Below are 25544 nucleotides of genomic sequence, written 5' to 3'. Positions count from 1 at the left end.
CTTTTGAAAGAGCTCATCCTCGCCTCCTTCTCGAGGGGAGAGAGAGGATCTATTTTCATCACCACCCTCATTCAGGCCTCCCAGCTACCAAGGCTGAGTTTTGGAGCAACAGCCTCCAACACCAGCTGGAGGGCTGGGCACTAAGCACCGGCAACACACAGGGTGAAGAACGTGTCTTCTTGGTAAGTCACAAGAATTTGAGCTGTTCCCTGGCTGTGTCCCTGGCAGGGAGAAGAGGGAGGATATGTTCATGGGGGTATACAGTATGCCTTTCCCTGCTGTGCCCAGCAAGCCTGGGCAGAAAACACTTTGTCCTGGTGCAACAATCTGTGAGCATCCTTAACTGTGGAAGCATGTGTGTGTGTGCGTGTGTGGGCGTGTATGCGTGCATGCACATGCACGGGGAGGGCGGAGTGGTTGAAAGGGGGGGGGGCCCTTGGAAGCTGGCTGGGGGCTCCAGCTGGAGCTCTCCAAGTCTCCCGGACACAATGAAATGAAGGCTTGTGAAGGTGAGAGCTCCCTCGGGCGGACGGCAAGTACAGAGACACGGCTGTTAATAGGTACCGCAGTTTGTACATGAAAGAGTATTTATTGAAAACATGGTTACCGACAGGAAGCTCCTGGCTGCTCTCGGGTCACTCTCTTGGCTCACAACGGGAAGTGGTTTTTTTTTTTTTTTTTTTTTTTTTTTAGGGGGAGCCTCCAATTTTATTTTCCCTCCAACATTGCATCCTAGGATAGGGAGATCTTATATAAATATATATACACGTCTGTATAAGTATGGCCTATAGTAAAGAAAATATATAGTACACTCTTCATGGGGCAGTACCTATCATGCCAGGCTACCAATACTGAATGCCACCGTGTTCACGTGTCCAAGGGGAGAGGCTGGGCAGGTGGTTATAGGTGCCGCAGCACCAGGGAAGCCCCATTGGCACAGCTGTGGCCTCAGCTAGCTCCCTGAAATCATGGCCAATGGCAGAAACCACAACACTGGGAGCAGGGGGAAGGGAAGGCCAAACTTCCTGAGGTCGGGGAGGCCAAAGGAAAGCCAAGCGGAGGGCCGCAATTCAGGTTAGGTGGGAGATTTCTCTCCGAGGAAGGAAAAAATGAAAATTGGGGGGCGGGCGGGGGGGTGGCGGAAGTGGACTCTAGTGGCCTCACCAGCCTCAGCCCAGGCCTCATCTGGGCTCTCCCTGCAGAGTTCTTTGAGACTAGAGGACAGGACTTAGCTCGCACGTCTTTGACTTGCCAGGATGAGAGACCGAGAGCTTGTAGGGAGAACTTTCCCTCTGCCCAGACAACTGTGTGGGCAAGAGAGATCTGGTGGCTCCGGAGACCAGAGATGTTAGAGCCGAGCCTCAGTAGCAGCAGCTCGTTGGCACTGAATGAGGCCGGAGTGAGCCCTCACGAAGGCGACGAGAGCAAGGGCAAGGCATCTACCAAGCAAAGGACGAGGCCTCCACTTGGATCTGAGACACAGGCACGGGTCACCCAAAGGCAGTCTCTCTGAGGCTCTCAACATGCCCAGAACTTCTGTCTTCTGCGGGGCAGCCTTTCCCGGGCCAGCTCTTGCCCACAAGGGGATCCAGCCAACTGGAGAGCAGGCTCAGGAAGAAAAGGTGAGTGAGTGACTCTTGTTAACTCCAGCGCAAGCAGTCCCTGGCCGGGAAGGCGAGAGCGTCTGCTGTTCATGCCTCACGCTCTGATCCCAGGCTCCATGGTGACGGGGGGGCAGAGCACCCCCGCCCTCGTGACTTAGAGTGGGCAGGGACCCAGAGGAAGCTCTGGATGGTCCGAGGTGAGTTTGAGGAATGGCTGGCGTTTACTGGCCACCATGGTCACTACAGATTCTGTACAAGCAAAAGACAAGGCACCAGACTGTAGGTGTTTCTCCTGGGCCCAAAATCCCTTCCTGGGTACACGGAGTCTGGCTCCAGGCTCAGCCGTAGTGATAGACAAAGTCATAGCTGCTGGGCTCCTTGGGCACTGGTGGTGGGGCTTCGGGAATCTGGATGTTCTCCAGGTCCAGGAGCCGTAGCTTCATTTCCATGCTCAGCAAGGTGTCCAGGTCACTCTTGGTCAGCTCACTGGACATGTCCTTCCCCAGAAGGGCACTGAGGCCATCGATCCAGATGCAGTACTGTGGGGGGCAAGTTGCAAAACGTCACATGGTGGCCCCTGGTCAGCAGGAGGTCCTGCCAAGGTCCCTTTGCTGAGAGGACTCATAATGGTCTCTTCTGGCACGACTTAGTGTGTCGGCAAAACCGATTCGGGATAATAGCAAAGACAAATCGGGAGGTGATCGTTCACTTTCTCAAGGACACCTTTTGGCTTTTATGAGGGGTTTACGCTTAAGCTTCCTGAGATAATCTGAAATATGATTTGTTTTTATTTTATTTTTTGAAATAGAATTGTTTTAGAAGTTTTTAAAATTTATTTATTTACTTTGAGAGAGAGAAAGAGTGTGGGAGGGGCAGAGAGAGAGAGAGAGAGAGAGAGAGAGAGAGAATCCCAAGCAGGCTCTGCACTGTCAGTGCTGAGCCTGATGTGGGGCTAAAACTCACGAACTGTGAGGTCATGACCTGAGCCCACACCAAGAGTCAGGCACTTAACCGACTGAGCCACTCTGGTGCCCTTGAAACATGATTTTTTAAAAAAAGTTTTACTTATGTAAGTAATCTCTACACCCCATGTGGGGCTCAAACCCATGACCCCAAGATCAAGAGTTGTATGCTCCTCTGACTGAGCCAGCCAGGTGCCCCGAAATATGATTTCTACAAACGCAACGAATGGATACAGCAGAACGAGACCTGAGTACTGGGGCGTCAGCTACCTGAAACTACCATGAAATTAGCAATGGCGGGGGCAATACATATTAGGTGAAAAAAGCAGGATACAGAAGGAATCACTGTAGGATCTCAATTCTGTTTCAAAAAAAGTAAATTAAAAAAAAAAAAAAAAAGTCCAGTCAACAAATGTTAAAATAAGGCTAGAGAAACTCAACTTGAGGGTCTCAGCATAAGCAGGAATAATAGAGAATTCTCGGCCCGTCCCTCTCTAACTCCACTTGTCAGGTCTTTTTCCATGCCTTTGCTCACTTGTCTCCCCACCTGCCACTTCTTCCTTTCTTCCCAGCAGAACTCCACTGGCAGCTCAGGGCCTGCCTAAGCATCTCCTCTTCCAGAAGCCCCACCTCCAGTTCCCTCTGATGCCCCCGGAGCTCAGTAGACACGCAGGGCTCAACCCCAGTCACTCACTGTGCATGCAGTATCTTCTGGGGCCGTGGGCAGAGCCGCGAGCCCCGCGTCAGCAGGACCGGGTCCACCCGGCCTCAGAGCCCAGGCCCTGGGCTACCGCATGTGCCCAGCAGCCCTTATGAGGGAGAATCTGTCAGGTTCGCTTGGGAAGGTGGCCATGCAGAGATTGAAAACGGGGAGAATTTTCCTAGTCCAGACAGGTTAAGTTAGCCCCTGGTGACCCTGTCTTTCTAATGACAACTCACAACTGTCGCTAAAGAGCAACCTGGGGAGCCCAGCACAGATGGATGGACCCCAGCCTGGCAGATCTTGGTGCCAAAAAGCCTTCATGACATGCTGGGGTCCCCTGCCTTTAGGGGGATGTCCCTGTTCTGCCCACTCCTCTCCTGCAACTGAAGAGACAGAGAGGGCTCGGCTGTCCAAAGCGGCTGCACACTGCTTACCTCATACTTGTTAGGCGCGATGAAGTTTAAGGTCTCATCGGGGTCATACAGGATGGAGAAGGCCAACTCCAACACCTCCTGAAGGAGAAAGGGTTTCAGTTACGTGGAGCAATGGGATGGCCTGGGCTTAGCACGCCAAGATCGTGGCCAAAGTCCTAGTCACTTGGCCCCATCACTGAACGTGCTGATCCATATGTGGTATCGTCAGGCCCCAGGGCACGTGCCCAAGTGTGGCTGAAGACTCCCCGCCTGAGTCACACCTAAGATGTGGATGCTTCTAACAATGGAGAAAAGTCATTTCCCAACACTCAGAACCCCTGAATGTCAGAGTCCATGACTGGAGATCACCTTCAGTTACACGTGTTGGTGATCAAACTGAAAGTCTTTACAGTGTTTTTTAATCTTGACTTTTTTAGGTTTTTTTTTCAATGTTTTTTTATTTTTAAGAGGGGGAGAGAGAGAGAGACAGAGAGAGAGAGACCGTGAGCAGGGGAGGGGCAGAGAGAGGAAGACACAGAATCTGAAGCAGGCTCTAGGCTCTGAGCTGTCAGCACAGAGTCTGACGTGAGGCTCAAACTCAACCATGAGATCACGACCTGAGCCGGAGTCGGACGCTTAACCGACTGAGCCCCCCAGGCACCCCAAGTCTTAACGGTTTGAAACCATCATAATGGTAACAAATTGTGGCCAAAGATGGGGGAATTGAAGCATCGACAACATAACTGTAATGGAGTGGAACAAATATCATCTGCTTAAGTCTAAGAGTTCACAGGAACACATCCACAAAACACATACGCAAAGTTGGTCACTGTTGGATGATACCAGAGAACCAACTCATTGTTTTAAAAGTGGGTACTTTTATAAAAGGAAAGAATCAGGCTCTTATCCTTTCTTATATAAAGTGGACCACTGGGAAACCAAGAGTAGATGATGGTAAGTTTCTCTTTAGAGAAGTAGTTCAGCTCATAAATGAAAAGGAACAACTGCACTGGAACACTGTTAGTTTGCAAATATTAATTGGCCAGTGGATTGAGGCACTCGGCATTAACAGTCTGCTAACATCACAAAAAGAGAGACCATCGCGCATTGTGTGTCTCTTGATAGAACATAATGCCACCTAGGAAGCAGTCTTGCCAAAAAAAAAAGGGTCAAACCTGAACTGGATCAAGCCTCCCCCGAGGTCTCTCCACCAACGTCCAGATCTGGGACGGAGGGACAAGTTAAACTATACCGTGGGGAGACAATCAGCAAATTTCAGACTCGGAGAAGCTACCAAACAAGCAACCCGGTTTCTTCCACTGATAAACTGCCAAGGGTGAAACGAACATGGAAAAGCTAGAGGGGAACTTGGTAATCAAGGAACTTAAAAGAATAATCACCATGTGCAGACCCTGTTTGGATTCTGATTTAGCGAACAGAACGGTGTGAGTGTGCATATGTGTGCACACACCGTTTGTGTGTTTTTATACAGAGAAATTACGCTGTTCACAAGACAGCGCAAACATCTGTGGGGTATCTGATATTAAATAACAACTTCTTCTTTCTTTTTAGGTGTGATCATGGTATGGTGATTATGGTAAGAGCCCTTATAATTTACAGATCCATTCTACACATTGAAAAGGAAACGACGGCATAACTTGAGATTTTCTTCAAAGTAGCATAGTAAGTGGACAGCTGGGACCTGCCAAGGTTGTTGAGGCCGGGTGATGCGTACGCGGGGGTTCTGCCTATTCTCGTTCTGTTCCTAACAAGACCTGAAGGAACAGCTTAGCGGGAGAGAGCGGATGGAAGAGCGTGCGCTCGGACAGCGGCCACCGCTGACTGCACTCTCCAGGCGTCACAGTGACGGTGACTCTGCCAGGGCCCCGGTTCCACTCACCTTGTTCTGTTTCAGAGCGCTCTTCTCTTTCATGTGTGGGCAATCTTTCCCGGTGACAATGGCCTTAATGTCTGCAACAGGAACTGGTAAATGAAGAGAGTTAGTCCGGAAGATTTATGCTGTAAATGGGTCTCTGCGTCAGTGCTGGAGGGGAAGCCCCAGCCCCCGGACCACAGGGCTTGATCAGCTCAGAGAGAACAGCCTTGTGTTGTTTCCTCCTCCGTGGTCCCTTCCCGTGGGCCACGGCTGGCTGGGCTGTGTCAGATCTGACTGGGGGTCAGTTCAGGGCTTTGGGATGGTCCCCCCGAAGGTCTGGGGCCTCAGAGGCTCACGCCCCCTCCACGGCATAGCATAGCGGTTAAGAGAACAATGTCACGAGCAAATAGCTGTGCTCACTTACTACGTGACAGCCAATGTTGTAAGCGATTTACTTACATGACTCACTCAATCCCCTTACAAAGGAAATGTGCCTATTATTCCCATTTTGCACAAGAAACCAAGGCAGAGGTGAGAATTAACTTGCAGTTAATGAGAATTAACGGCAAAGCTAGGATTTGAACGCAGCAATCTGGCTTCTGAGCTTCGGCTTGTTAACACCGCCTTTCAACACAGTCCTGTATCACCCTTGACAGTCTACAAAGCCCATTTACATCAGAATCTCACGGAATTCTCCAAACAGCCCTGTGAGGTAGGCCAGGTAGAGATGACCTCTGACAGAGGAGGCCAGAGAGACAAGCGGCCCAACACCAGATAATCGGCCTGAAACGGCCGGGACTAAAACGCAGGTCTCCTGACATGGAGTCCAGCTACTATGACACGTCAACAGAGAAGCGAACCTACTTTTCTCCTGCAGGGACTCAAATGTCACCTCCCCTTGAGGGTTGTCGTCCAAGTCACCATAGTGCAGGACCTTGTGGTTCAGGGCCAAGCGGCAGTACCAGAAACGTTCTGCAACACACGGGAAGACAAACGAGTGACCAAAGACAGGTCCGGGAAGGGCCTGGGCACACGGAGGGCAAAACGACGACCTGTCCCCTGTCCGGCAGGCTCTCTCCCCAGGGCACTGGCTCTGAGTGGTAAGGACCGGCCCAGGGGCCCAGGCCCCCTCACCTTGCCTTCGGCGGTTCCCAATCTTCCGGAAGCTGCTGCCCTCACAGAGACGGTTCAGGCGCTGCTGCTTGATCAGCTCAAGGATCTCGGGCTGGATCTTCTCCCTCAGCTCCCTGGGTGGACACGCACCGGAGCGAGGGGAGGTCACGGGACGGCACGGCTGGTGGCGCCTCCCCCCAGCCCAGCCGGCAGCACTTACACGATCGGCGGGGACTGGAAGTCGTCCTGACTCATCCGCTCGGACTGGCGCAGCCGCAGGATCTCAGAGTAGCTCAGGCTACGCAGTTTGCTCTTGAACTGATCCAAGGAGCTGGGTTTGGAGGGCAAAGCTCGAGTGATCTGCTCTCGAACCACCTGCATGACCTGGAAGGGAAGAAAGGAGGATGGCGTCTGCCTGGGCCCCTCCGGTGAGGGGCCAGGCCGGTTCCGGGCCCCAAGGCTCTGCCCCCGCCCCGGAGGCCCTACAGACACCCGCTGGGTGAACAGGAGTACTGGCTCTCTAAGGCATACCTTCTTAGATGGCCCCTTATGACAAGTGCCTCATGGTGACAAATGCACAGGTTTTGAAGTTGGAGAGAAATGGGCTGAGATCCTGACCCCATCTCTTAAATCTGTTCCTGGAGCAAGTTGCTTATGGTCCGCAGGCCCCCACCCCCACTCATCTTTTATTTTTTTAAACGTTTATTTATTTCTGAGACAGAGAGAGACAGAGCATGAACAGGGGAGGGTCAGAGAGAGAGGGAGACACAGAAGCCGAAGCAGGCTCCAGGCTCTGAGCTGTCAGCACAGAGCCCGATGCGGGGCTTGAACTCACGGACCGCGAGATCATGACCTGAGCCAAAGCTGGACGCTTAACCAACTGAGCCACCCAGGCGCCCCCCCCCCCCCCCACTCATCTTTAAAACATGAGAAAGGAAGACACATTTTCGGGTATATGCTGCCTGGAGGCGCCATATGGATGCTATATGGACACACAGCGCCGGCACACTGAGGTGGGTTCAAAAAATGGGGTATTTCCCTAAAACAACAGGTAAAGAAAAAAAGGGCCATCACACCGCACAACCAGCAGCTCTGCACTCAGCGGGGCCGAGTCTATAGGGGAAAAGAAGACGAGAGAGAAACAGGGAAATGGTCGTCGCTGGGTGGTGCGATTCCAGAGAATGTTCTCCTCTTTATACTTTGACAGTTTTTTACAATGAGATGAGAAGTTTCTAGATTATTCTAACTTCGGAGGGCCCAGCGGTGCGCGACAGAGAGCGGGTACGTGGTGTGCCCCGGGAGTCGGTACCGAGCGGGTAGCCAGACCACGCTCACCACGGAGGTCCGCCCCCACTCTCGCCAATGTTTCCCGCCTACAGAGCCACACCAGTGCCTGCCCATAGTGGGTGTTTGGCAGACCACGGCGATTACTGTCAGGCTTGGCTTCCTGTCCTCCATGGAAGATGGGCGGGGCACGGCCTGGCTCCACCGGGTCAATGAGGGGCCCAGGGCACTGAGGGGCAGGTCCCGGCTCCAGGCTATCGCAGAAGCACAAGCGGAGGGACCCGAGGCGCTCTTGTGCTCCGTCTCGGGACCCGGTGCCGCCGACCAAGCCGGTTTCCCAGCTCAGGGGGTCACAGACCGTCACGCGCCCACCTCAGCCCGTGGGCATCAGAGCTCTGGGACACTGACCTTGTTGAAGTCCTCGGCTGTCGCCCTCATCTCCTTCCAGGTCTTGTTCAACAGCTGGATGCAGATCCCAAAGAGCTCCTCAAATGCCCGGTCATGGGTAAAGAACATCGGGTGGTAGTCGTTGCGGCCCTCGTTTGCTACAGAGGATGAGAAACAGGAGGGCGGAGCTGGGTCCTCGCACTCAGAAATGTTGGATCGCGTGCACCGAGGCCCCAAGGAACAAAACAGAGCAAGGCCAGGGCGAATGAAGAGTGTGAGACGGGCCTTTCTCGACTTCCTTCGCCAGGACGCTTTCTTGGTCTGGCGCTGCCCTCTCAGAGGCTCAGCCAGCCTCACGCACAGGGGCAAACGGATGCTGGTGTGGCTCCGAACACCTTCAAATTACCCGCTCAAACAAGGCAGCAGCCATGATTTCCTTAGACGAAGATAGGACAGATCACAGCTCACACACCGATTACCAGAACTACGCACAGTAATTGTCCAGTCCCATCGACCCCTGACCTTGTAACCTCGAGTCCCCCAAGGCTCCTGAGTTTGGAACGTCTGATAGAAGAGTAAAGCGGCGAGGACTTACGCAGTTCCCCAACCTGCAGGATCTCACAGAGCATCTTGGTGAGCTCAATGGCGCTGCGGCCGAAGGGGCACTCGTGTTTGTCCTCTCGGCTGCTGTTCTCCAAGACGATCTGTGAGGACAGAGGGAGGGGGGATTAGGGAGGCAAGAGATGTAGCAGGGCTGAGCCAGCTGGCCCCCAGCCTTTACCCGGATGTAGGTGTCCTGATGGACTTTAGCCAAGTACAGCATGTTGTCCAAGGCCAGCATTCCAGGAGGAGTCTGGGTAAAGTCCATCGCTGGGTTGATGTGGTTCTGGGGAAATAAAGAAACCCAATTTGAGACTCGGTAGCCTCACGTGTGCAGAGCCACTGGCGGGGAAGCCCTACTGCCCTCCCCTCGATGACGCTAGCTCTTGTGCTCACCTCCTTCCTTCCCGCCATCTCTACGAGACTGGGAGCTCCTGACCCTGACTGTGCGGACTCATCCCGTCTCCCCAGAGCCCAGCATGCCATGCCCCGAGGAGGCAGGTGCACAGTGAGTATTTAATTGAATGAACTTCATCCTCAGGCTTTGTGTCCAATCACAAAATAGCCACTCTTGCATTTCAAAGAACCTAGCTGCTGCGGTGAGAGGTCCTCTCTTTGTCTACGTGACTGACCTCCTGGGCCCTCCAACAGAGAGATTCGTTCCACGGGGCCAGATGCTGCACAGAAATGTGTAATCTGCCGTCACCAAGGCAAACCAAGTATCAGCCCCCTGCCCCCACCAGCCTCTCCATGTCATCTGTTCCAGGACCTCCATTATGAAGGGGGGCTTCTCAGGGCTCTGTGACGGTGGGCCCTCTGACCTCCTATCAGGGGAGAAGGCCTACCAAGATCCGTGCTTTGGGAAACTTACTGTAAACCCCAGCATTTTGTAGTCCTTGGTGTACATGGCTTTGCGTTTTTCAGTCCCACTCCCGGGGACGTTGCTAGGGTCAGACTCTGCATCAAATGCGATCCTCCTCAGTTCAAATATAATGTCTCTTTGAGCCTGAGAAGTCAAACAGACAGTCAGCAGGTGAATCAGCTAACCCAGGGAAGCAAGGAAAAGAAAGAGCAGGTTGGACTTTTCTGCACGGAACTCTGGCCCCGATCAATCCCCGAGAAGGCATCACCTCTACCTTGGCAGGACAGAGGTGGGCTTGGCCCAGAGAGTCACCCAGAGGGAAGCGATCACAGGGAGGCAGAGCCAGGTTTCCCAGGGCAACACAAGCCATTTCTGCAGACACAATCAAACACAGTCCCTGGCACACAGTAGGTGCTCAATGCATGGCCTAATGGTGGAATGTACCACATCAAACAATACATGATTTAAGCCAGGAGAGCTCTGTCCCACTGAGCACTTACCTGGTCATTGGGGTCCATCTTGGTCATCATCCTTTCTTCCAGAAGGTTAAAGGTCAGGACTTGCAGGACATACAGCTGATGGGCCATCTCAGTTTTGATTGGGCGGTTCCCTCGGATCACATGCTGTAAAAAGTAAAGGCAGGGGGCAGAGGGCTGAACTGACTTTCTTCTGCAGGAGAGTCATGCTACTGAAAAAGAAAGTATGCTGGGCAGGGAACAGGGTTTCCCTCTTACACTCAGAACTTCGAGACTTCGTGTTCTGGAAGGGATGGAGCATGAAAGGGCTTGATTCAGGGTGAGATGATTCACTGCAGGCCCAAAGGGCACAGTCTCTTTCTCTGCATTCCCCTGGGCAGGGAAAGTGGAACCAAGGGTGGAGGCTGTACCCAGCCACGCCAAAGATGAGGGAGGCTACCCGGCTAAGATTACGATGCAGGTCGGGGCGCCTGGGTGACTCCCGGTTTCAGCTCAGGGCATGATCTCACAGTTTGTGAGTTCAAGCCCTTTGCAGGGCTCCGCGCTGACAGTGCGGAGCCTGCATGGGATTCTCTCTCTCTCTGCCCCTCCCCCACTCACACAGACATGCTCTCTCCCTCTCTCAAAATAAGTACGTTAAAACTTATTTAAAAAAAGATTATGAAGGAGGGCTCAGCAGTGGGACTTTCCCCCAGCTGGGCACTCAATCCAAGATGAGGGACAGCGTGTAGAGGACTCCACTCTGTCTTTCTTTAGAAAAACACAATGGTGTGGATGGCCTCACCAAGTACAGGCTTTAGGAAAGGTCGTTTTCTTCAAATGGTACGGAGACACCTCCACAAGGAGGGCACCTAATGCTCCTTGTCTACGCCCAACACTCCCACCACCTTCTCTCCTGTCATTCTCTATATACCCTCCTCCCTATATCCCCTGTGTTCTGTCCTGTCCCCTCTCTTCCCATGACCTCCACCATGCCCTCTCAGTCCATCACTACCTCCCTTCGTCCATCTGACACCCACCCCACTTCTCCTTTCCTCATGCCCCACCTTTTTCTTGCATGGTACCTCTCCCTGTGTCCCTTGGGTTGACCAATGCCTCTCGACGTTCTTGTCTCCTACGGTCCGGCCCTCACTCTCCCAATGGCTGCCCTTTCTCACTCGCTCCCTGTATTTCTCGCTCCTCCTCTGTCTTACCCACCATCTTGAATCCAGTTGTTCTTGGTCTCTCCTCACCCAAATGAGACTCTTGCCCAGTTCCCCCCACACGCTACCTCTGTGTCCTCTATGTTCTCTCACTCAGTCTAGTTCTATGTCTCTGGAGCTCTGCTGTCCAATATGGTACATATTGGACATGTGTTTCCGTCACATGTGTTTCCGTCAGTTAAAATTAATTTGAGGTAAAAATTCCGGTCTTTGGTCACACCAGCCCCATTATTTTTTTTATTTTTTTTTCAACGTTTATTTATTTTTGGGACAGAGAGAGACAGAGCATGAACGAGGGAGGGGCAGAGAGAGAGGGAGACACAGAATCGGAAACAGGCTCCAGGCTCCGAGCCATCAGCCCAGAGCCCGACGCGGGGCTCGAACTCCCGGACCGCGAGATCATGACCTGGCTGAAGTCGGACGCTTAACCGACTGCGCCACCCAGGCGCCCCTCCACACCAGCGCCATTTTAAGCTCGACGGGTGTATGTGGCTAGTGGCTACCACCCAATGAGAAGAGTAGATATAAAACAGTGCCATTAGCACAGAAAGTCCTAGCAGACAGCACTGCTCTAGAGTTCCATAACTCGAGAGCCTACTCTGGCTCGAGATCAATGTCTTAGGCCTGTGATCTCCATTGAACACTGGAAACACGGCTGGTCCAAACTGAGATGTGCTGTGAATGTAAAATGTACGCTAGATCTCAGCGCCTTAGCGTGAAAAAAGAAAAAAAATATTTCATTAGTCGCTTTCTATCGATTACACGTTGAACGCATAGTATTTTGGATATATTGGGTTAAACTGAATCTACCGTTGAAATTGACTTCCCGTATTCCTTTTTTAATGCTGCGACTACAGCATTTAAAACGAAATCAGTGGCTCTGTCATTTCTACGTGACGGCACTGCTCTAGACTTCCTCTCCCCGGCATGTGACTCCCGGGTGCTCTTCATTCCTCTAGATCTGCCCAGCTCAACGCAGCAGCCACAAGCCACGTGTGGGTGTTTTAACTGAAATTTTAGAAAATGACAAATTTGGCTCCCCAGTCACAACTAGACACGTTGCCGGGGCTCAGTAGCCACACGCGGCTAGTGGCCGCCATTCCGGACGGCACGTTCATGCTGCGCAAGGTTCTGCGGACGGCGCTGCTCCTGACCTCTCACTGGAGCGAGTGCCGAGGCCCCCACCTCCTCCGAGCAGGGGCTGTCTGCGGCTGTCTCCAGCTCCCGGGCTCTCGGCTCAGGCTCAGTGCTCACCTCCATCCCAAACTGACTGCCGCTCCCCCTTCTCCAACCTTAGCTACCCGCCCACCCCCGCCAGTGTCTCATCGCGCAGGGTCCCCTTGGTCCCCTCCTCACGTCTTGTTTTGCCCCTCTCCGAGCCTCTTCTCTGTGCCCCCTCCCTCTGCCGCTCCAATTCCTCCCTACCCTACCCGGCTCTCCGTCTTCCTTCCTCCTCTCCTCTCTCCATAATTCATAAAACCACTTTGAGAAGAGGCTAAAGATAATGTGATACGGTTCTCATTCACTTTAATCCCCCTTTCTCAAACTTAGAGACATCACAGCGGGAAGGTAATCACTCCAGCCGGCAACGGGCTTACGCAAGTACAGCCCCAGTCTGAGGAGTCAGTTTCAGAGCTTTTACCTGGAGTCTTATTTGACTGCTGAGTAAATTGAGGCTTACGCTCTCTGGCCTGACTCAGTGAGCTCCGTGGACTTCAGTGAGCACGCATTAACTGTTTTGTCGAGAACCACTGAAGTCCTGAGTCTTGAGCCTGAATTGTCTTCTATAGTGGAATCTTCGCTTGTCCCAAGGTTTGTCCAGAAATGAGCTGAACTAATCCTACTCTGGTAATTAACAAGCCTCGAGATTCATTAAATTTCCATCAGAAGGCGACCCTCGCTCCCACGCATGCAGAGGATGGCGTCCAACACAGCTGCTCAGGAATGTGGACAAGCATGCGTGGGACCCGTGCACGCCGCATCCCTCGCAGGCAGCGGGCCGGAGCGTCGTCCCTCCTGCCCGAGTCCCTCCGTGGCGGTGGGGCCACGACCAGGGAAACGGCCAGCAGGCAGGAGCTGGTTCTGCAAGGTGAAGTCTGGCGGGCTGTTCAGAGCAGCCGATCGCTCAACTTTGCAAGTGCTCAGAGCTCACTTCTTGAATTCTCTCACCTTTGGATCCTGTTCACGGGTAAGAGAACCCGCTGTGAGCGGGGTGCTTACCAAGTGCCAGGCACCCTGCTAAGAGCTGTATATATATATGAGCTCGTTCAGGCCTCACATCCAGATGAGCAAATCAAAGTAAATCGAAGTTAAGTGAATTGCTCAAGATCACAGATTGCTTAATGGTAGAGTGGAGGCTGGGGACTCTGAAGTTCACGCTCAGAATTATCAAGCCTTTCACACCTGACTTCTGATTTCTCATTTTATTCCCTTCACTGTGGTCTGGTTTTCCCTTGGTTTTGACAACTGATAAAATGGCCTCCCTTGCACCCAGATCCTCGGCTCACTTCCCCGGTTCCCACCCCCACCCCCAGCCAGCTCTCTCTCACCCACATCCCTGCGTGGCAACAGGGAGTCAGCCCTCTTTCCAGATGCCTCCCTCCTCACCACCTCCCCCTCTACTCTCCTCCCTCATATACCCCCACGAAACATACACACCTGCTAGTGTGAGGTTTCTAAATGCCAGCCTGGTTATGTCACCGTCCCAATTAAACCCTTCAACTCTGCTTGGGAAAAAGACTAAGGCCCTACTCGATCCGGTCTTTGCTCGCTCTCCACGTGTCTGCTCCTTGCCCCACCCTCTACCCCATGGCACAGTCCTTCTAGGTTCCAGCCAATTCCAGCCACTCCCGGCTGGATTTCCTTTCCTTCCTGGACGAATGATGGAGCCTCAGCCTCAGGATGTCATTCCTCCAGAGGCTTCCTGACACCTCCTGCAAGGCAGGCGGTGCTCCTCCTCCTGAAATCCCCAGACCATGGAGCTCCAAGGAACCACTGGCCACACACCGCTAGAGCACCATCCCTACCGGACCGGAAGATCTCTGGGAGCAAACACACCACGCTGTCTCGTTCATCCCTAGCGGTGCCCCACACAACTCAGGTCTGATGGATGTTAGCTCAAAGAATCCCTTTCCTCTTTGGGGCCTATTTTGACACATTCCTTCTGGAAAAAAATTTGGAATTGCAGGGCAACAAACCGTGTAGCTGGCTGGCCTTAGGACCTCCTAAGAGGCTCTGTAATTCCTGGTGGGACAGCCTCCTAGAGACAACTCCGCTTGCAGAGGATTATACGAAAAAGCTTCCCAGCTTAACATGGGCTTATTCGCACCTACCCGTTGGTTCCCCGAGTGCCATCCCACTCGATAGTAATTTCACTAATGACACCATCACAGTAACAGTAATACTTGCTATCACTAGTAACAAAACACAGCTTGTTGTGGGAACTTACATTCAGGATTATGGAGCGAAGGTGCTTCTGTGCAAATGCGTTGGCCATATCCTATTGAGAAAAACAAGCAAATGTAAGGCACGATGGCACGCGCCCAGCTGTGACAACTATCGAGAGGAAAGTGGCATCGGAGCTCTGCGGCTTTTTCTCTTAAATTTTTTTTTCCTTTTGAATAAAAAGTGGGCAAATGGAAAGAATCCATGGACCCACCCAACATCTTTTATACTCTGAAAAAATTCCCTTGTGTTTTTGTTTTCCCTCTGGGAATGCAAACGGAGCCACACAGGGTGTCCCTCCCCGATGGCACAATCAACCACATCGTCTTCAAAGAGGAACAAAGACTGTTTCAGGACAAGACACTTGTGTTACGAGGATGCCGGGCAATGGACAATGCGTACGGAGCACAGAGCAGCGTGATGGTTCCCATGCACCGTTCCAGGCAGACACCCACCACCGGCCGGATGGGGCTCCTCCAAGCTGAGGAAAGGGCTTCGGTCCCAGCGCCCCCCTCGGGCCCCCCAGCGCCGCACCAGCTGGTGGAGCCGGGGAGCGGATGCTCTGGAACAGTGAGTAGTCTGTGACTCACTTCTGACTGCTTTGGAGAAGAGCGTGCTGGTGCTTTTGGGTAATTTCTCATAACAGGGTCACCTTTTTTATTATATTTGGTTCAGATTCTGACAGTAACACTTTATTTATTTGGCACGCTTGGGAAATAAAGTACCCTCCATAAATGAGTCTTCCGGGGAGCGAAGCCTTAAGGGTCCTTTCAGGACCTTACTGGGACCGTTCTTAAGCAAATCCTCTGAAAATATATACGTTTCTTTATTTTTGAAGGGACTGCAGCGATTATAATTTAATCACTGCCCAGGACTGGGCTCAACAAAAGAACAGCGTGTTGTGACTCCGTAATAGCCCAAGCAGCTCTTGAATGTGCCGCTCTTTCCCCCTAAACAAAAATGGTCCCGGCTTACTGTGCTTTTAATCTTCCTGACAGCTCTTCCTAATTCTTCTGTCTCCTCCCCAATCTCGGCCATCACTTCTTAGCACGTTAATTAGTATGACTTCACTTTCTAAACGGCTGCCTTAATTTAATTTTATGGATAATTCTGAATCGCTGGGCCTGAGGGAGCTGTCACGCCTCTCCCGCGGAGCGGTGTCTGTGAGGGTCTCATTTTTCTCGGAGCTGAAAGGCCTCTTGCTCTCGCTTCTCCATTTCTAGCCAAATTCCAAATGGCTGACGCTGCCAGGGACATTAGGCTGTACTTTGCTTCCCCTGAGCACTCACGCTGGCTGGCAGAGGAGAAGGTGGCCTAGAAGCTTCTCTGGTGGCTAGAGGAGGTCGGCTTGAGATTCGGCCTTGCTGTGGACAACTCACAAAGCGGGTAAGTGGCAGTGGTCTGCTCCCAGAATGTAACGGCCTCACACCCAAAGCTCCTCTGCGGTGCTGGGGCAAAGCGCTCATTCTCAGCCTCGTACGGCCGACCTCTAAAGCTCCCTCTAGCCAAGAAGCGAGCAGGCAAATTCCCTTCTGTCAACTGTCTTAAACCCTGTCAGATTCCTACGGTCTAGGACGCATCCAGGGCGACGTGGATTTATCTTCACTCTCTGCTGTACCAAGCTGGAAGGCGACACGTCTATGGGATCATCTCGGCGAAAGTCTCAGGCTATTTCCGAATCTGATCTCCCGGGCTGACCCACAAACTCACGGAAAGGCAGGTTACAAAGGGAAGACTGGGCAGCATTCCCTAGGGCGGACATCCCCTCACTCCTGCACGTGACGCTAATCTCCAGCACTTCCCGGAGTGTTCTGACGAACGGGATCTACGGCACCCAGAACTCTGGGTCTCACGGTTTCCTGAGCACCTGCACCAGAACGTGAGGTTCCTGCCCATCTCTGACCTCCCCACCTGGAAGAGGGCTGGGGCCCCTTCCACGAAGCAGCACTACTTACAGTGACAGGTAGGTCTAGAGGGTTAAGGTGCTTGTCCTGCCGGCAGAAAGCAAAAAGCACAGAGAGAAGCAGATGGGAGAATGAGCTCACATTCAAAACTGGACTAGGAAGGAAGAGATTAACAGAGCAAAGCCATCCAAGAAAGACGAGGACAGACGGAACCATGGACGCTCCGGCTCCTCCCACTGGAACCCACCAGGAGCTCAGTGCCTGAACCCACGTGGATTTCAACTTTACAGAGCCCATGGTGTTGACGGAGAATTTTAAAGTCTTGTATACACCACTTGGGCTTTTACCAGCTGTATCTAGAGTGTCAGTGTCGGAAGGGCCCTTAGCGATCACTTAATCTGGCCCTTTCGTTTACAGAAAGAGCAACGGAGACCCAGAGGTTAAAGCACCTGCCCAGCCCAGAAGAGCACCTAGCCTCAGGGCCCTGGACTCAGGTCAGTGCTCGTTCCCTGCCCAGCTGATTCCTGGTTTCCTCACTTGTAAGACAGGGGTCTTGTTTCTTCTCCTCACATCCCTGTGAAGTCAACGGGGCAGATGTTAACGCTCCCAGGTTACAGATGAGGAAACTGGGGTTCAGAGAAGCAGAGTGATTTGCATCATGTCACACAGCTAACGAGCAGGGGAAGAAAGCAGCTTAGAATCTGGGCCAGAGGCCTTCGTACATGAAACTTTGTGCGAAGTCCCCCCGCTCCCGCCCCCCCCGCCTTGCTTCCTTAAGTAAGGGTCTCCGTGGACTTGACAGTGATGCCTGGAAGGTCTCCTCCCCCTTCTTCTTGACCCTCTAAGCCAGGGTCAGCAACTAAGACCAAACTGGGCTTGTCCCCTAGTTGTGTATCTAAGGTCTTTCTGGAAGACACCACACCCATTTGCTTTCCTATTGTCTGAGGCTACTTTGGCTATGATGACAAAGTGGGACAGCTGCCACGCAGACCATCGGCCCACAGAGCAAGAAATATTTACTCTCGGGCCCTTTAGAGGAGAAAGTTTGCAGGCCCCTGCTCTGACGCGAGACCCGCGGGGTCCCCTTCTAGTTCTTCCCTGGAACTAGGGGGCCTGACACACAGGGACAGGAGCAAGGGACTCTTGGGGGAAATGGCTGCATTTCTGCTCTCCGTGCAGCAAAGGGTAGGTGGGTGACAACTCCTCTCCTGGAAGAGCCCAGATGAAAAGCTTGAAAAGACAGCCACAGACCTGTCGCTTGTCCTCAGGAGCCTTCAGGAAAAGCGCGTTAATCAGTGCAATGGCGTAGGTCTGAATCTCCTGGTTGGAGCTGTGCCGGTGGAGAAAGAAGGCAGAGGGACATTAGAAGACGGACCAGCGAGAGCCCCGTGGGGCGTTTACAGCAGTCGCTTGTAGATGGTCATCAAATAATCGTCTGGGGTGAAGCCTCAAAAGCCTCGAAAGTGGGCATACTCTGTGACCCGGCCACTCCACTAATAGCAATTTATCCAAAGACAGGAATCAGAGAGTTGGGCAAAGTGTTTCATTCAAGTACTGTTAAAAAAAAGAAAGAATGGTAAATAATCCAAATGGTCACAGTCACAACTCTGTTTATACACATTCAAGCCGTAAGTCATCAATAAAAATCACGTCGGGAAGGTTCTTCACCTGGGACTCGGGGATGAGTCTGGAGTGTCTGTAAACCCTAGAAATGGTGCAGAAATTATTCCATGCGGTTGGTTGACTATGTGTTATTTTCTCCAAGGAGGTGACAGTCTATAACTGTTACTGAATTTTCAAAGGCATATGGCATGCAAAAAAGATTTAGAGCCACCAAGACTCTTTAACATGGGGAAACGTTCAAGAGATATTATTTCATAAGAACGTCAAGGTACACACGGTATGTGTAGTAAGCTCCCAGTTTTGTTAACAAAAACATACACAGAAAAAAAGACGAGCAGGGCAGTTAATTTAACGTGAACAGTAGTTATGTCTGCAGGTGGGAAAATGGGAAAAGGATTGACTCTTTGTGCTCCTCCCTATTTTCAAAGTCTTCAACTACAAATTTATTTCATTTTGTTTATTTTTTATTTTGGGGGGAGAGAGAGAGAGGGCGCGCACGAGCCGGGGAGGGGCAGAGGGAGAGAGAGACTCTTAAGCAGGCTCCACGTTCGCACAGAGCCCAACGCACGGCCCAATCCCATGACCCTGGGATCATGATCTGAGCCAAAACCAAGTCGGATGCCCAACCAGCTGAGCCGCCCAGGCGCCCCTAAACTTCTTTCATTTTAATACGAATGAATTAAAGACAACCGTTCTCTGGAATCTTATAATCCAAGCACTTGGCAAAATGTCTCCAAGGGCCGCGCTGGGGATGCATTCCGTGGCTCTCTTCTTAGACGGGCTAACAGACTTCCTGCTCAGGTGGGGTGGGTGGGTGGGGGCATCCTGGAGGTCTCACGGAGGGCACTAAGTATCTCTCAGCCCCAACAGCAGAGGACATAATTTCTGGTAGTAGCTACGGGCTGAAAATATTCACGGACTGACCCCTAAGAAATGCCATTGTCCTCTATCATCCTTGGGTACACAACTGGGTCATTCCTGATTCAGAAACAAAGAAACAGGTACGTCTGACGTCGGGAAAATCAGAACTCTCCATCTGGAGTTTATAATGTTCCCTTCACTTCAAACAACCTTTTGGCTTTGGGGTATGAAAACAGAGACTGAAGAATTCCTTAGAAGTGACAAGGAGAAATCGGGGCTGTTGGCGGGAGGGTGGGGTGGGTACAGGTTGGGAGCACAGCTGAATGAAGACAAGGCTGCTATAAATAAGCAAAGCTGGGAGCTCTGGCTTCCCCGGGCCTGACAGGTCGTTCTGTCGGCACTCTGTCCGTGCCCAAAAGGCTAAAAGGGAACAAAGGAGTCAATAGTATCACCACCTTGTTTTGGGGAGTCCAGCCCCCTTAAATAGGGTTAAAGTGAAGTACAAAGAATGGGGAGGAGAGGAACAGGGCTCCAAAGGGCTCATCTGTCTTCTGGTTTTACCATTTGACAAAATGGCCTGGAATGGGATAAGCTTCTTCAAAAACAAACAAGAACAAAAAACTCCTGAATTATATACCCATCCTACGCTGGCCACTATGCTAGACCTTCTAACCCCTTTGAGCCTCACAAGTCTGAGTAATGGAGAGGGTGAACCCCAGCCTGGACCTGAGGAAACGGAGACCAGATGGGACAAGGTGACATGTGGAAGGCAGAGACCTAGTTAGGACACAGTGAAGCCGGGATCTGAATGGAAAGCCCGAACTCGTGTCCTATACAATAGTTTTTGCTACCCTCCCCCCGGCCCCACACACACAGCATACTGCTAGTTTGCTAAGTGTTCATTCTCAAATATTAACTGACTTCTCCTTAAACCAAAGCAAGGGATCCAAAAATGACTGGTCCCTCTTCCCAGAGAGCTCAAAGTTTAAAATGGGAGGCGGATAACAAAAACAGGGGATTTCCTATATAATTCTCATGGGTACAAACAGAGACTATTTGGCCCAAAGAGGAGAGAGCATCTAATTCTGTCTGGGACGCGGCAGTACAGGGAGGCCGGGAAAACTTCCCTTCAGCCTGAGGGACAAGGGGCGCCGCGGAGGATTGCGGCAGGAGCGTGACACGATCGGGACCCGATCCCGGGAGCGTTCCCAGAGTGTGAAAGTGCTGACGAATGAGTGAACAAGCAGGCCAGTGGTTTGGAACACAAGCAAAGGGGTAGGGCTGGGAGACCTACGGAGAATAAGAGGCGAGAAGGGGGCCGGGGCGGGGTCTCTTACTCACACCTGGAGGTGAGAGATGAGCTGTCCCACGGTGATTTCCTCTGCTATCTTCTGGTACAGGCTCTGGCTGTTCAAGACCATGCTCTCCAGGATGGCCAGGGACCTCTGAAGGATTGACACGTCCACCATGGGCTGGCTCACGTACCCTGCAATCTACAGCCAGCGAGGGCCAGATCAGTCAGGGAGCCCGGGGCCCAAGCGTGGCGGGCGACTCGAGTCTCTCCTTCCTGGTATGCCATCCATACCGGGCCACTGTCCCCATGTGGACAGCGGTGTCTGTTTTATGGTCCCTAGGCATGGACAATTCAAATCAAACAACAGCTTCCAGTCAACTGTGTTTCCTCAAAATCTAAGGGCTCGATCCTTTGTTTTCAAAATGAGGGTTCAGGCACGGGAAAGCTGAGTGGAGAAAGAACGGGATCTTACTGAAATCGGGAACTCCTTTTATCGCCACGGGCCCTTCTCCTGACACACACACTGTGCCCCTACACACACACAGGCCGGCAGAGGCTCAAGAGGCAGGAAGCCCTCAAAGTCTTGTAAGCTCATCGCTCCCCGTTATTCTCAACCTCCATTATAATGTCCTCGACACGTGCCCATTTCACTTTTGCCTAGCTATCTCCGGCATCAGGAAATTCCCAATGTCCCAAGCCAGCGACAGGTGTGATTCTAGGTCAGCAGATACATTACTCATTGGTTTTAGTTCACTTTTTGGAAGTGACGCTGCCCCTCCCTACAGAACAAAGGAAAGCCAAAGTATGCCCTCCCAGGCGCCAGGTCGATCTGACAACCCGAGCGGGTTGCCTTGTAGACCCGCCGGCGGAAGGCAGACTGAACCACAAGGCGGACGACATGAACATGTGTCTCCAAAGAGAAGGGAGCGCGCAGGGAGCAGGTCAGAGACGCCGGGCTCGTACTGGCTGACCGGCTGGTGTCATCCCAGGCCTCACTGACAACCCCGTCCCGCTTTGGCCACCTCCAGTTCTGGGAGCCCGTTTCCATCTTCGAGGGCAATGAAGGAATTCTCTCAGGAGCCCCAGGAAGGCCCGAGCGTGAGGATAAAAAAAAAAAACGGGCCTCGGGGATAGAGAGCCGACCGCCAGCAGCACGGCGATCTCGCCGGCATCTCTCCGTGAACCTAGAGGACCAGCGGCCACCGAGGGGGGCGGGGAAGACGGAAAGCCGGAGGCCTCACCTGCTTGATGAAGGTGATGGAAACCATGTCCCAGGAGACAATGCCATGGTCCATGAGCTCTAAGAAGGCAGTCAAGGTGAATGCCAGCATCTCACTGTAGCTGAGACATCAACAACACACACACAAAATAATACAAAGATTCAGAACCAGGGAACACAGGTGTGACGGCGGCCGCAACAGGGACGGATCCCGGCGTCAGCACCACACCAGGGCTCAGGTGGTGTGGCTGCGAGTGCCTGCATGCGTGCCTCGGCAGGTGTGCAGCAGGCTCTGTCCAGGTGTCCATCCGTCTCTGGGAAGGGCCGCTGCGGGTCAGGCTCTCCTTCCCCGTACTGCCTCATCTCAGGGAAACACAATCACTCATCCATTTCCCAACCCGAGAAAGCTATCAGACCTTTGTCAACCCCAACCCTTGGCAGGGGTACCCAAGGGAGCCCACAGCCCGTGTCCAAGGCCAAGAGGGGGCAGATGGGTTCAATCCTGGTCAACTATTTACTAACTGTGCACATTTTACCTTTCCAAGCTTGAAATTCCTCCTCTGTAAAACTGCATTGGTCTCACAGCGTTAACATCACAGGGCTGTGGCGAGGGCAAGATGACAAGGTATGCGAGGCCCTTACCTCAGTGCTGGAGGAGGACGGGGATTACAATGTCTCCTCTCCTGTGTCCCTCCTCTTTCTACACACAACCCTTTATACATCTGTACGGTGCTCTCGATTTAACAAACGCTGTTCCCAATGGCGAGGCACGTTCGGACCCATTAATTCCTCGTGACAATACGGCAATGGAAGCAGCATCTCCGTTTTAAAGAGGAGGAAACCAAGGCCAGCCAAATGCCGTACTCCCGGCAGACTGCGGAAGTCCTGGGCCAGCGCTGATGGCAGCGGAAGGCTTCAGGATTTCAGTGCAGCTGCAAAATCGGAGACTTAAGACAAACACCCGTGATTAGCTGCTTGGTTTGGCTGAAAATTTCAATAGCTGATCCACCGGCTGAAGGATTTCTGACTCCCTCTCTGCCAGCTGAGGCACCACAGGCCTAGACGGCTAACTAAACACCTGTTCGTTCACTGCTGCTCACGGCGCGGTTCCCCACCACTCCCATCCTAGCAGGGAGATGGAAAAGTTGAGGAGCTTCGTCTCCCCGTGACAATGGGTGGGGGGGAGATGGCGAACACAGAGGAAGGCCTGTGTGTGCACACGTGTGTGTAAGTGGGGAGGTGACTGGAAAGGGGAGAGAGGAAGCAGGGGGTGATTACGAACAGACCCCTGTTCTGGTCAATAATGGACAGTCTGCTCACTAGCCTCCCCCAGGCCAATCATTTTCCATAAATTAACAGGTTTGTCGTGAACCGACTTCTCTCTTCCTGACTCCTGAAGCCCCTGTTCTCGCTCCTTCACGGCATCTGTGAGAGCCCAGCTAGACTACGAGACTGAGGACCGTGACGGTGCATTCCTCTGTGCAGACCCTAGTGCTTGGCACGCTGTTCTGCACACACAAGGTGCCCAGTAAGTTCAAGAGGCTCGGTGGAGACGAGGGAAGGATGCCCCGCCGAGCATAGAGTCTCTGAAATCCCGAGCAAGAGCCCAGTAATACTCACTGGGACAAGAGCTTGGTTCCACTCTCCACAAGCCGCGTCAGCACCACGATGCCGTCCATGTTGATGAACTCGGTGGCGAAGGTCACGTCGGCAGAGAGCTTGGCCAGCTCCTTCATGGCATCCAGCCGGGCCTCCATGTTGGACGACTGGGTCCTCTCCATCAGCTGGCGTGCAGCCCGGGACTACGAGACCAGAGACAAGATGTGTGCCATCTGGTCCTCGCGGCAGGTTACTGCTCTGTGAGTTGCTCATGAAGGCCTTCCTGTGGCCATCCAGCCCGAGGCAGACCCTGTTGTTGACACTGTCTAGGAGTTGCTTATTGGATCAATCAGGAAATTACCAGTACGCCAAGACCGATCTGTAGTTACGGGTATCCTTTCTGTAGCACTCTGGTCTATGGATTACAAAAACTTCCCACTGAAGGACTACAAGAGACACTGAGGAGACAACAGTCGCCACCTCTGGCAGACAGAGAAACAGATATTGGCTCAACAGAGGGAAGTTTTCTATTAATTTAAGCCGTCAGCCAGTAGACGACGTTGTCTCTTGATGTAATGAGCTCTCAGTCAGCAAAAGCAATCAAGGAGAATCTGGACAACCGGCTGGCCAAGATGCCACACAAGGGATTCTTGCATTGATGGAGGATTTAATCTGATGATCCCCTTTAAGGTCCCTTTCAATCTGAAAATGTGGTAAGCCTGACAATTTTTTTTTTTTTTTTAACCTTCTCTGTAAGTCCGTATCATTGTTCTTCAAAACTGACAGTCCTGGGGAAACTTTAAGAGTATCAAGGAGCTGGAAGCTTTCAAAATAGCTTTTTCAAGGTGATGGCTGGTGACTAAGCTTTCTCCTAGCCCACCAACTTTCCCCAGCGGGTTGCTTGCCTCCTTTCTACAAGCTTCGGCCATAAGCCCTTCCCCAGTGTTCGCTGGTCCTTCCTCTTGCTGAACTTACTAGCTTTATAGTCAGTGCCTTGCAAGTGACCGATTGATCATTCTTGATTTTTTGTGTGCTAATTCATATTCTCAGCTGGAATGGAAGAGCCTGGAGAGCAAAATGCTCTTGGGGTCTTTACAGTGCTAAGCAAGTGACCGCAGCCCGGCTCCTGCTGCTGGCAAAGAGTCAGGCCGGTTCACCTCTCTCCCCTCTGCCTTTCCTCTTTTATTCTTACAAAGACGGCCCTAGAGCAGCACACGGCTCTCAAGGACACAGAAATCCTCCACACTCTCCATAGCGGAGAAGGCGCACGCCACGAGAAAAGGTCACAGGATAGAACAATTTGAAGAACACTGGTCTGCATCACACTTAGAAACTTCCAACTCCAAATGTTAACGTTCCTCCTGAGACAGCGTTTCTGGGCCGCTGCCTCCTGCTCCAGAGAGATGTACTCCCGAGAAAGTCAACTAGTCTGCGCAGGAGGTCTGTAAAACGCTTCAGCACGTCTGCGAAAGCAACTCCCGGGCTGTCACGTTAAGCTAGCAGAGCTAAGGGGGGAAATGAAGTCCTTAAGATGAGAAGAGTTCGGGAAGGGGGGGCGGGGGAGCAGGAGAACGTGCTGGTGAGAATACTGGCAGGGAGTCAGAGAGCCCTGGGTTTGAGAGGCATCTCCGCCACGTTTTTATCTGTGTGACAAGCGGCAAGCCGTTTAACCTAAGCCCCAGTTTGCCCATCTGCAAAATGGGGCTGCCAGGAGTACCCATCTCATCGGGTGTCTCTCGAGGTTAAATGATAGCACGTATGTAAAGCGCTGAGCAGAATGCCGGCATTCCGGAACCCTTAGCTGTCACTACTCCGCATCGCTTTTCCGCGCAGACGGACCAGTCTCGTCCCTCACCAAGAAAACACGTGTCATCATGCCCTTAATTTTCTGGCAGCCCTTCTCCACCTAAGCGACCCCCATGCCTGACTGTCCTCCTTGGGGACTGAGCAGTCGAAAATCCCTCCACCTGGGCTTTGGATTCCTCCTGTCCTGACCCAGTAAGGTCCCGGTCTGTTTGCACCATCGACCTTCCTCTCCCATCTTAGCTTATTCTCGAAGACACATAAAAAAAAATTGCACCAGCAGTTAGCAACTGTAAAGGGCGGAGGAGGTGGGAA

The 25544-nt window shown here is 52.4% G+C and overlaps 1 protein-coding gene across 3 annotated transcripts in view; it reads right to left on the bottom strand.

Moving 5' to 3' along the window:
* Nucleotides 1-569: 569 nt before the first annotated feature.
* ELMO2 (engulfment and cell motility 2) overlaps nt 570-25544 on the bottom strand; it is a 39432-nt gene continuing 14457 nt past the window's right edge. For 2 of the 3 annotated variants that reach the window (XM_023251168.2, XM_045053522.1), the window contains exons 6-22: nt 23448-23629; nt 21850-21949; nt 20656-20807; nt 18082-18160; nt 16882-16917; nt 14931-14981; nt 10305-10427; nt 9814-9948; nt 9124-9228; nt 8938-9046; nt 8364-8500; nt 6892-7055; nt 6693-6805; nt 6423-6530; nt 5583-5665; nt 3704-3781; nt 570-2143 (exon numbers count right to left, since the gene is read on the bottom strand). In XM_023251168.2, the coding sequence (XP_023106936.1) occupies nt 1943-2143; nt 3704-3781; nt 5583-5665; nt 6423-6530; nt 6693-6805; nt 6892-7055; nt 8364-8500; nt 8938-9046; nt 9124-9228; nt 9814-9948; nt 10305-10427; nt 14931-14981; nt 16882-16917; nt 18082-18160; nt 20656-20807; nt 21850-21949; nt 23448-23629 (1956 nt within the window). In that variant the 3' untranslated portion in view covers nt 570-1942. The remainder of the gene's footprint in view (nt 2144-3703; nt 3782-5582; nt 5666-6422; nt 6531-6692; nt 6806-6891; nt 7056-8363; nt 8501-8937; nt 9047-9123; nt 9229-9813; nt 9949-10304; nt 10428-14930; nt 14982-16881; nt 16918-18081; nt 18161-20655; nt 20808-21849; nt 21950-23447; nt 23630-25544) is intronic. The other variant, XM_023251167.2, reaches the window with a different exon arrangement.

This window comes from Felis catus, chromosome A3 (assembly GCF_018350175.1).
Source record: "Felis catus isolate Fca126 chromosome A3, F.catus_Fca126_mat1.0, whole genome shotgun sequence".
In the NCBI taxonomy this organism is placed as follows: Eukaryota; Metazoa; Chordata; class Mammalia; order Carnivora; family Felidae; genus Felis; species Felis catus.
Note: the sequence above shows the minus strand (reverse complement) of the source record. Positions and strands in the feature narration are given on the sequence as shown.